Source organism: Anastrepha ludens, chromosome 4 (genome assembly GCF_028408465.1).
Source record: "Anastrepha ludens isolate Willacy chromosome 4, idAnaLude1.1, whole genome shotgun sequence".
Lineage (NCBI taxonomy): Eukaryota > Metazoa > Arthropoda > Insecta > Diptera > Tephritidae > Anastrepha > Anastrepha ludens.
The window spans coordinates 111475956-111488312 of NC_071500.1; the positions used below are offsets into that span (position 1 = coordinate 111475956).

General features: G+C 33.2%; 1 protein-coding gene across 5 annotated transcripts in view; it reads left to right on the forward strand.

Annotated features, from left to right (window-relative positions):
• The first annotated feature begins 240 nt into the window (after nucleotides 1–240).
• The window catches only part of LOC128860613 (teneurin-m), an 84061-nt gene continuing 71944 nt past the window's right edge, over nucleotides 241–12357 (forward strand). For 2 of the 5 annotated variants that reach the window (XM_054098238.1, XM_054098239.1), the window contains exon 1: nucleotides 241–3554. In XM_054098238.1, coding sequence (XP_053954213.1) covers nucleotides 3344–3554 — 211 coding nt within the window. In that variant the 5' untranslated portion in view covers nucleotides 241–3343. The remainder of the gene's footprint in view (nucleotides 3555–12357) is intronic. The other 3 variants (XM_054098241.1, XM_054098243.1, XM_054098240.1) reach the window with 2 other exon arrangements.

The window sequence follows — 12357 nt, forward strand, 5'->3', positions numbered from 1 at the left end:
ATCTATTTTCTCTCGCCCGAAAGTATGAAACAAATTGCATCATTTCATAATTTCTTTCGCCTACCACATGCCTGCAGCTCTCTTTCATTTCTTTTCTAAAGGGTTTTCCAAGAGGTGTTATTTTGATATTCAAAGAAAAATGGTATTTTTTATAATAATATAACTGATCGGATGTTTATTTCACTATAAAGGTGACGGTATGCCCTTAAAGTGGAAAGTAACATCAGACAAAGACTCTTACAGGACAATATCCTTTTCATGAAATTTTCCATAACCGAATTGCAAATTGGCTGCTCTATGTCCTCGATAGCCTCACGAATTCCATCTTTGATGTCTTGAATCGACCCTGGGCTGTTGGCGTAGACCTTCTCTTTCACGTGGCCCCAAAGAAAAAGTCACAAGGTGTTAAATCACAAGATCTCGGTGGCCAATTGTGATCACTTCGTCGAGAGATAACACGGTCCTGAATTTTTGAATGCAAATGGTTTAAACTGGCTCCTGGGCGGTGCCATGATTACTAACATGCCAGTCAACTTCGATTATTTCTGTGATTTTATCCACATTTTCTTGAACATCAAAAATGTCTGAGCGGAATCGACGAAAATAAATTTCATGTAATTAGCTGTTACAATATCGGTACCCTAAACACCATCACAATTTCAGCGGCCTGACAGCCTGTCTTGTATTTCCGCCTTTATGCAAGAAAAACTATAAAATGTTCCGAATTTTCTCTTTGTTGATTTCCATTGTTAACAACCTGTAGCTCACAATTAAATGGAACAAACAAAAAGCAGCAAAAGATTTTTTTAGGGTGAAATGTCACCTTTAAAACGAGCATAAATTTTAAATTATTTGATCGATACTTTGCGAGATATCGATCACTACAGCCATCTACCGAGAAAATAGTGGATGCATTTTTCCCCAAACTAATAATTTAATTTAGTAGCCTAATAAATTACTAAAAAAATTGGAATTCCGGGAATAGGACAAATGGATTTAGTTTCAAATTTTTTTTGTTTTGTACTTTATTTCTAATTTCATACAAACCGTTCTCATACATACCGGGATTGAAAAATATCGGTATTCCGGGATCCTACGATTAAAGCGAATTTTATTTAAAAAAAAAATTCAACTTACAAAGATTCAAATCATATCATCATATCTTACATCATAGCAGAATTATTATACTACTCATACTCATATCGACTAGTCCAGAGATTTGCAATATTTGCATCGGCCTGGATTCGCGGAATATGCAGTGCTGCTCACTACTCTTTGCAATTCATCTTAATGCATATAAACAAAAAGTCGTATTTTAATCAAGATTCAAACTGTTTTAGTACTAAATAAAGCAACAGTGTTGTATTGATAGTAGCGAAGTTGGAAAAAGAAAAAAAGTAAAAGCGAAGAACGAAAAACAAAACAATCAGAAAATTAAATAAAAGTTGAGTAATTAAACTGAATGATGATTACTTTTTATCATTGAAGTGTGAGCGATAGGAACAACTACAATGCATTTTTTTCTCACGGCAGTTTCTAGGCCTATGGAAATGCACACTGAAGTTATAAAAAGATAACACTAAACAAACAGAGTCGCACTAAAAGTAATGAGATGTAATTGATGTCAGTTGAATTAGAAGAAAAAAAAAATTATATTGAAATTTGTCACGGCGAAAAATCGTATAGGAGCCTGCAAAATATTTTCTATATTCACCAAATACATGAACACTTCGCACTCGCTTATAATGAAAATGTGTAATTGCGTGTTGAATAAGAAATGAGAAGGCTGGCAGTTCTAACACGAAAAAAATAAGAAAAGTAACAAAAAAGGAGTAGACAAAAGAAACGGAGTTGTTGAAGAGCGAGAAAAAGTAATGCCTTTTTCAATAACACTAAGCGCCTCGAACAAAAGCAACTGTGCTGCCGGCTGAGAGGAGCAGGTAGGCCTGCCGCTACAAAAAAGAAAATGCAACAGAAAATGAAGAAAGAGAGAAGCAGCAAAAGATGCCACACTTGCATGCACCGTCTTCCCGTTAATTTGAGTGATTTGTGAGTGTGTGTGAATGTGTGAGTATATGAGCCGCCAACGCACCGAGCACACACCACGCAACGACAGTCTACCTCTCACTCTAGTACTCACCTCCATACACGTGCACCTCTCGCCACTCACGACTGATCATGCTTATGTCCTTATTGCCTGTCTGACGCTCGTTTGTCGTTTGGTCACTGCTGTTTGTGTTAGTGTTGTTTTGTGCATCCGTCCGCTCATGTGTATGCTCATAGGCGACAATAGGTACCTACAGTAGATGGTTTCGGTTTTGAGAGTGCGGGCGATATGCTGAATTCGATAAGCCCTTCAGCGTGCATAGATACACATGTAAATAAATAGTCGTGGGTGTGTGCATGCATGTGTGCATATGTTTCAGATAAAAGAAGTGATTTAGCATGCAAATAATGTTTGCCGAAGAGCGACTAAAGGTAGCACAATGCTGGCAAGGAGTTGATGCGGAAAAGAGACAAGGAAGAAAAGTATTTGCAAGCAATGGAAAAAGTTGTGAATGAAAATGCTGGAAACAAAATGGAAAACAACAAATTAAAGGCAGCAAAGAAATAAGTGAAGACGAGTTATTTTCTGAAAAAATGTGCTTTAGAAAAAATAATAACTTATAAAAAGCAAGCAAGCAATTAAGAACCAATTTCCGTTGTTCATAAATGTACATATATGTAGTTTGGGATCTCATAAGTTATGTATGGAAAATTTAAGCAAATTGTTGTAGTGGAAAATAGGAGAAAATAGAAGTTGCTACATAAAATACGAGTTGAAAAAAGTGCCAAATAAAAATTTACAAGAGTATACGAAAAATATTAAAAATATTACTGTTGACAAAAATAATAGTTAAAATTTAAAAAGTTACAGGTAATATGTAGTACAAATAAAAAATAAAAAAAAAATAAATCCGCGATAAATAAGAGTGGAGATCTCAAAAAACGTTTGGGATTAAAAAATTTTTTTAAATGTGCTGCATAGTGCCTTCAAATTCTTGAAATTCAGCAGCAAGAAATCTCAAAAATTTACAAAAAAAAATTTACGGGAACGAAAAAAATTTTAGATTGAGCTGAATATTGTGCCTTCTACAGCTTGAAATTCAACGACAGGATATGCAAAAATAACATTTATGCCATAGAAGTAATGAGTGAGATGTGTGAGCATGTGTGTATGCTACTAAGTGGTATTTGAATGCCCATTAATCAACATTGCGGCTATCAAAACGCGAGCAAATAACAAAAAATCGGTTCACATAAAGAAGAAAGCTATTGGAAATTTTCCCAACAGACGTAGAAAATGTATCGAAATTATGAATCGAGTGAAAATGACGAGCCTTACCAGAATTACGAACGGGTGCATTATTATGAACCTCGTGAAAATCCACACGCTCGTTTAAGTTATGAGCCTCAACGAGATCAACACAGTCGACTAAGCTATGAATCGCGACAACATCGAAATTGTTTCGTAAATTATGAGCCGCGCCGAAATTATGAACCGCAACGCAGAAGTAAGTACAAAATAATAACAGAAAAAAAGTAAAATATAAGTCTCAAATCGCAAAAGTTGAAATTTTATTTTTTATATTTTATTTATTTTTTTCTTTGCCAAAAATGTGTAACCCATTATATAAATACGCAATTTCACATACATATATAAAAACATTCAGCTAGAATACATATATATATATGTATGTATGTGCATAGCTATGCCTTTCAAAATTTCTAGTCAGTAGCTTCAAGTGTTGCTGTCTCAAATTCCTTTGCTAACTGCGAGCGGAACGATTTGCACACTCACTCCACATGCTAACTCACTCCCGCTTCCAACACTCTCTAATTTCGTTTACATACTCATTTATTCCTACTCTATGCCTCACTATTTTCCGTCCATGTCGTCGCCTTTAATTTATTTGAAATTTATTTTAATATCACAATTAACACTATTTTTACGCTTGCTTTGTGCGTGCGTGCCTTTGGCACTTTAATGCTGATACGCACATCCGGCATTGAGGTGGCATTGAGGTAGGTAAATGAAAGTCACGAGGTGAGACTTGCACGCAAAAGCGGCCGCACAACTCGTTTCCATTTCCAATTCAACTATCGTCTTGCATTAGAACTGCTTAGTTTACCAAAACTTGTTTTATGCGCCACCAATTCACTCAACAGCTTCAGGTGGTATTGCGTAAGTGAGAAAAGAAGACTGAAAATCCGAATTTATCGAAAAGGCAAATAAAATAGCCGCAGTATTGCGCAAAGCAAATGTTCTTAAAAAAATATGAGAATTGCTCAGAAACAGACCTGGAAGTCGGTATATGAAGGAAAAATCATAAGCTTCTCTTACATTTTATTTCAACTACTCAGTGCTTGCATTTTCTCCTTACACTTCTCTTCTACCCGCATATTTCCTTATCTTTTTCTTCTTTCCCTGCGTATTTTCCTATCACAAAACACCTCATTAAAAAGACTTCCACTCAATTTCCCTTCTACTTACCATTTCTCCATTCTTGTTACCATTCAACATGTTTTCTTACAAGTTTTTCCTCTTCCCTTCGTTTTACTATATACGTCTCACTTAGCCGCTCCGCCTTTGCCTCATTTCTCACTCAACTTTCTATCTGATTTACATTTCTGTTTATTTACTTGCCTTCACATTTCGTTACATTTTCGTGCATTTTTCCACTTCCACAAAAATAAATTCATAAAATAACATAAATATCCATACCTCATGCAACTCTGTGGCGCTAATGTGTTGCGTGTTAGCGCGAGTGTCCTCCAAAGCAATGCATTTAAATGTTTTTTTGTTGTAATAAAAATACTTAAGAATGTTATAACCTTAAAATAGTAGTAAATACCTGCGAGATTTTCTAGGGCTTATAATTTTAGCTCCTTCAGCAGCGGGCGTGACTGCCACTCTCACCATGAAAAAAATATTTTTTATTGCAGCAAGCAAAAATAGGCGCCAATAAAGGGCAAAAGAAGTCGTTAAAATACGCAGTTCAGATATAACGTTTTTTTTTCCCAGCCAAAGCGCATGCAAAATGCCTATTAAAATTCGAAAAATAAATATTGCGTATTTTTAACCTCAATATTGGATAAAAATAAACTACTATTGCGAGTTGAAATGTTGTGCTTGAAATCAAGCTATTGGCTCATATTAATACACAAGTTACTGAGGCGTTTTAATTATGCTGTATGCCAAGCTGGCTGGCCGACTTACTCTAAATAAAAGAGGAATACGGCAAAGGTTGCCACGACTAGCATTTTCAGAAACCAAACATGACATATAAATTGAGTCAGAATTTAGTCACAAACATAAATATGATTTACCTGCCTTTTCTTGTCTTCCTTAATAACGAAACTGCGACTGCTATTAAAGTAAATCACACGCCGCAACGCGCAGCTGTTTAACGGGAACCTTACCTTTTGAACAGGGAACAGGAAATTTTTTATAAAAATATGGTTCATACTACAACAAGAACCATATAGAGCAAAGTTTCGAACTTTGCATAAAATTTGTTAAAATTCGGCAAATTTTCATCAATATTTCAAACTTTAATTCAGAATTTCTAGAAAAATGTTGGGTATGCAGTTTAATAGCTTGTTAAATTTTGGTCTCAGATGTTAAGTTTCAAGTGGCTTAAAATTTGCTAATGCTGCATAGTGTTTTCTACTGTATAATAAAAAGTCAGTCATTCGTTATATGACCAGGCACAACCAAAATTTCCTAAAGATGGATAGCAAACACTTAACTCCTTATTTTATCGTTAAACCGACCCTGAGCTTACGAAATAAAAGCACGAAAAATTCTTAAAAAAATTTTGTTTGAAAACGACAGCAAATTTTATATCGGAATCAAATTTACAAACCAAAATGTTCTCTTGATTTTTTTAATTTGTTGAATATTTTTTTATATGCACACACTTACCTTCCCTTACTTGCACTGTGTGTTGCATGGTGAAAACCCTTAGAGTAACTTGACACCGCATATGGTGACTATAAGTCAATCTCAACTCAAACTTGAATGCAGGGATGTTGGTTTTTACACAAATTTTTGAAGTTAAAAATAAATCTAAGTGTGAATGTGTATAAATATGTATGTATGTAGATGTATTCATACACATTTTGTACTGACAATGAAGAAATGTTTGAGAAATTTTATTTTGGATTTAATTTTTATTGACTTAATAATATCCAAATAGAACCATGACAATATTTTGCTAATTGGAATACTCTCAACGAACTTTTAAAAGAAAAAAGTGCAGCAAGCAAAAACGGTAAACATTTACACACACACACATCTTCAATCAAACCAATTAGCCTTTGAAATTTAAAATTTTTTTCCCCCAACTAAACACAAACCTCAACCCAATCATAGCCGCAGAGTATTTACTTTTCTAGCTTGAATAAAAAATCGTTTTAAGGAAAGCCAGCCGTTTTCCTTTTCTGTATTTAAATAAATATACGAATATTATTTTCTTCAAAGTCTTCAACGTCAATAAGATTTGCCCCTAAGCAAATGTCAAAGACGAGTTAAGTAAATATCGAATTTTATCCCATTTCAATATTTCATTTGCAATGTGGGCATTTTTCTCAAGTTAATTGAGATTAAATGAGTCAGAAGTGCTTGCATTAATGAAAAGAAATCAATACACATATAAGCATACATACATACATATATATATTGGCTGCTTTACTCTACTTTGTTTTGCACGTTCATCTGCTTTGTTTAATTTTAAAATAATACAAAGCAGCTTTTCCGCAGTAATCCTTTGGCGTGCCAAAACAAATACGAGCAAATAATTTCAAATGTGAACAAAAAAATGTTTAACTCAAAAAACTGGAAAAGGAAGCAGCATATCAACTTTTACAATTTATATATTTACCTTTCCGCTTATTAATTTTTTTATTCACTCTTTCGAAGAAAATTTATTATCTGGGGTGAATCAAAAAGGAAATTAGTATTTTTTTATTCCACACAATTCAACGGAAACTATGTACTTGGAACTGCATGTCATAAATTTAGCCTTAACGGAAATTAAAATCTAATTAAAATACATAAATTCAAGTGTGAATAGAAATAAAAAACTTTCAAAAGAAGCTAAGAGAGCTTTCTTAACAGAATATTGAGAAAATTTGCAGGTATGCTGTTTTATATATCGCTGAATTTTGGTATAATTCAAGTGTAAGTGTCGAGTAGTTAAAAAATCACGTTGATTTTTTTTTAAGTTTTCTCCTGACAGTGTTAGATATTTTCTTCCAGATTAAAAAATGTGGAATAGGCATTAAATGGAGAAAACACAGAAAACCGCGGCCGAAAAAATTCTCAAAAATAAGTGTGATTTTTAATCTACTTGAAACTTGCACTTTAGTATACCAAAATTTAATTAGCTATGAAAGTACATGCAAGAAAATTTTCAAAAAATTCTAGGTAAAAAGTGCGGTGAGGCTCAAGTGCTCAAAAAGTAATTTCCTTCTAAAGCTCTTTCTAAAAAGTTGGGTATTTTGATGAATATTTTCCGAATTTTTACAAATTGTATACAAAGTTTGAAACTTGTCTTTAAATGGTTCTTGTTGTGGTGTGGCCTATATTTTTATTAAAAAACCACTTCAAACTACAAAATAAATAAATAAATAGTTAAAACGTACCAATATGAGGTGTACACTTCGTTTTGAAGCTGACGGAATCTATAATACTACAACTTCATTTGTTTTTACTTTCAGAGGAATAGCTAATAAAACGTTTGGAAGATATATGGAATTTCTTAAAAATAGGGTACACCCCTATTTACCCCTAAATACCGTACCCCTAAACTGTCGTTCAATTGCTATATGAAGAAAATGCGTAGCACCAGAAGAATTTATAAAACCCAGCAGCACTTTGTTTTCTAAAATTCGATGGGCTATAAAACTTCATACCCAGAATATATTTAAAAATTATTGTTAAAACTTTGAAGCTTTGGATGAAATGTTGAAAATTTGAAAAAGCAAATTTTACAGAGTTCTGAAAATGTAATTAAATACTTTCTTTATGAACTATCTTTTTCTAAAAAAAATTGAGTATTTATAATTTTACAACGGGGTGTATATAAGAAGAAATTTCATGTTTTTATAAGAAGAAATTTGAAGGGTACAAATTAATAATGATAAATGCAGGTATGTATTTGGCCTTTGGGAATTTTACTCCTACAAACGCTTCAAAACATTTGAATTTCAGTGCATGTAAATCCATTACGACAACGCATAATTTCAAATATTTTCATACAAATTAACAAAATGCGATATTACTTGAAATTACTGCCAACCCACTGAGAAAAATTTTCAATTTACTAACAAAAACATAAACGCCTAAAATAAAACTGAAAAAACCCGTTTTTAATTAAATGCACAATAAAATACCAGTGCCTACAAAATGCCAGCCAACAGCAACCGCGCATTAAAGCAGTCGTGCGCCTAAATTCACGTAACAATTCATTAACACTCCAAAAACGTTGCGCAGCAGCCATCTTGGTGACATGGCATTGTTGTTGTGGGTATTCGGTTGACTTGCGGCTGTCTGATCTGCGCTTTTAAGCGTTTAATTTCTTGATAATTTTCTACTCGGCACTTTTCTTTGCAAGCAATGTTTTTTATGCAAGTATTTAGGAAAAAACCACACACACACACACATATTACCCACTGCATTTGCTAGCGTCGCAAGCTGAAAGAGAAAAACAGTGGCTTCAATTTAATTAAAAATTTCCCACAATCCGTCGCTAAATGCTTGTATGCCTAATGACAAAATTTGATGGGAATTTCACTGCAGACGTGCGCGTTGATTTTGCTCACATATACACACGCATACATACATCCCTTAACTTATTCGGTTAACCTACCTTGACAGCCGTTGTCAGCGGCAGTGAGACGCTTACAGACAGTCAGCATTAAGCATTCAAAGTCGCTCATCAACATCCTTAACACTGGCATCAACTGCCTATACGTGTGCATATGTGTGGGAGTGTATGAGTGTAAACTGAGAATGTAAGCACAACAGTCTCGTGTGTAATCAACATCTGTTGCATTAGTATAGGTAACTGAGCTGATATCGCGGTTTCCTCCCGATTTCTTTTCTTTCACGTTTTCAGTTCTTGCTGAAATTTTTTTTCCGCCCGCGATTTTTTACTTCCTCACCACCAACACACACACAATTTCAATTACATTTTTCCCATTTCACTCCTACCAATTGGCATTTTCAATTGAAATTTGCATTTAATACCTCAGTTTTTTTCAGGTTTTTTTTTTTTTTTGGTTTTTCGTTTTTTGCTACGCCTACCCCTGCTAATATACATTTTATTTCAGTTCTTCACTCCAATACGATTATCTACGCATAAAATGCGTGCAATTGTACGCATTGCGGAAAGCTGGCAAGGAATCATGCAAAGAAAATCAACATTGTTAGAAAATTAAAATATACAAAACGCCTAAATATACGTACAGACATGCGAAAATAATGAAATGCGCGGTAGATGAGTGTAAGCAGCGTTACTCGTCACCATAGCGTACGCCTCCTTAGCACAGTGAAATCGGGTTAGTGGCTTATGCCTAAGTAAGTGAACGCTAATTACATGCGTGCCGCAGCCAACCCGCGCAACTACCCCGCTCAAAGCAATCACACCGCTACCTTTTTTTATAGTCTTCCTTTTCAGATACACAGCCTACATTTTTATACCTACTACATCCAGCAACCACTTCAATCGCCAGTCAACCACCTGCTGGCAGCCACTAAATACTCGCATTTAGCGTCAGCCAATACGGAAAGCTGACTGTCTACTTGTCCTTGGCAAATTACTTGCAAAATATCTCATTCCACCTTTAGACTTTTTTTATTTTTTTCTCATTTCTTTTTTGGCTGATTTATTTGTCTGCATGCAAAATCGTTTTATGGGATTTATTTGGCAAATTAAATTCTTTACTCTGCTGCTGATTTATTTATTTTAGTGCTCGTATAGCAAAAAGCTTGGGGTTACCACATCTCGTTCATGCTTGGACTTTTCAAGGCCTCTACTTTTAACTCAGGTTAAGCAGCATGGTTTTAAATAACTTTAAGGCATAAATCAGCCAGGACTGCATAAACTAGCGCCTTTTCATCCGAACTTTTATGCATTTTTGCGCCCTGAGAATTTTAGTGCTCTTCATACATCTTAAAAAAATATTGAAATCGAAAAAAATGTAATAAAAAAACTAAAAAAAAATAAAAAAAAAGTTTTTATATTTTTTATTTATAACTTAACAAAAACTCTGAAAACAACGCTCGAAAATTTGCTTTTTAAATTATATAATATATCAATATTAAACCTTTATAAATTAATAAAAAAAAAACCGGTATCGAAAACACTTCTTTTTTTACTCCTGAAGGATGTTTACTTTTTTAAAAACCAATCTCATATTAATTTTTTTTAATAAAAACGCCCTTTATAAATTATTAAATTATTAAATCAGAACCGAAAATTTTTTTATACTTATTTTTTATTATTTATATACAGTTTCAAATACAAATCTTATACCAAAACTGAACAAAACCCCTGAAAAAGATCTTGAAAATTTGCTTCTTAATCCTTTTTCAACATTGATTAATAAAATAATGGTTAATAATTAGTTTTTAATTTTAATTTTGATTTTTTTCAATTTTTTTATTATTTTAATATTGTTTTAAAATACAAATCTTGTGCTAAGATTTGACTAAAGCGCTGAGAAAAAAAGTTTGAAAATTTCCTTTCTTCTTATTTTTGAGCATTAATTATTCTCCCTTTATAAATTATTAAAAAAAATGGAATAAAAAAAAAAAATTTTATAAACTATTTTATTATTTTAATATTGTTTAAAAACCAAATTTCTTAATAATATTTAACAGCTTGAACTTTCTTTTCAGTATTAATTAATCACCCTTTATAAAATGTTAAAAAAAATTATTAAAATAGCAAAAAAAACGTGTATTATTTTTTTTATTATTTTAATATCGTTTTAAAAAACAAATGTGATAATAATATTTGATAAAAGCGCAAAAAAAAAGTGGAACAAAATTATTTTTTATAAACCAATAATATTCGACACAAGCGCTGGAAAAATAAAGCTAGCAAATTTCATTCGTTCCAGCATTAATTAATCACCCTCTGTAAATAAAAAAAAAATATTAGAACAAAAAAAAATTTTTTTTAATTAGAACCGAAAAAAGGTTTAAATATTGCTTCCTTCATTTTTTCCAACATTAATTAATCACAATTTGTATTGTTTCTGTATTAGGTTTCACCTCGAAATGAGTCAAAACGAGGTATTCTATATGTTTCAGGTTGAGGCCAAGCATATTACCTAGCCAGTCTATTGTTCAAGTCGCCATTTCTCACAAATAAATTAATCCCTTTAATGCCTTTTATGAAATTTGTTAGACTCTAATTAATAAATAAATAAAGAGCCTGCGTGAAGAAAGAAATAAAACATGTTAATGAACTATTTTTTTTTTAATATTTTTCCTGAAAACCCAATTGAAAAAAATGTTGTATCCCTTCCAAGAAGTGAAAAATATTTTCTGAAAATATATCGATAAAAATAAGTAACAGTTTTATTAAAGCTCAGTTAGTAAAGCTCACCTTATTGTTGGATGAAAAATTATCTTTCGGGACTCTTGACTCCAAACAAAATTGAAATGCTTAAAAATTCAAAATTTTAATAGAAACTATGTGAATTTCTTCAGCATCTTCTATGCTACTGTCCGGCTCTTTTGAAAACTAGACTATGGATCCTGAGTGCTCTCAGTTTTGAAAGGCTAGAACCTGTCCCTGAACAGGAGATTGAGCGACTCTCAAAAATGCGCGAATAGTACGCGAAATATACAAAACGTAGTAGCCGAATGGCGGCCGCCGTAGCCGAATGGGTTGGTGCGTGATTACCATTCGGAATTCACAGAGAGGTCGTTGGTTCGAATCTCGGTGAAGGCAAAATTAATAAACAAAAACATGTTTCTAATAGCGGTCGCCCCTCGGCAGGCAATGGCAAACCTCCAAGTGTATTTCTGCCATGAAAAAGCTCCTCATAAAAATATCTGCCGTTCGGAGTCGGCTTGAAACTGTAGGTCCCTCCATTTGTGGAACAACATCAAGACGCACACCACAAATAGGAGGAGGAGCTCGGCCAAACACCTAACGGAAGTGTACGCGCCAATTATTTATTTATTTATTTTTTAGTACGCGCATCTTGAGTACTGCATATTTTCGCTAACAAAACAAAACCAAAATAAAAAAAGGACTCTGATCTGATATCCCTGTGAACCCAAATGATCTCTAC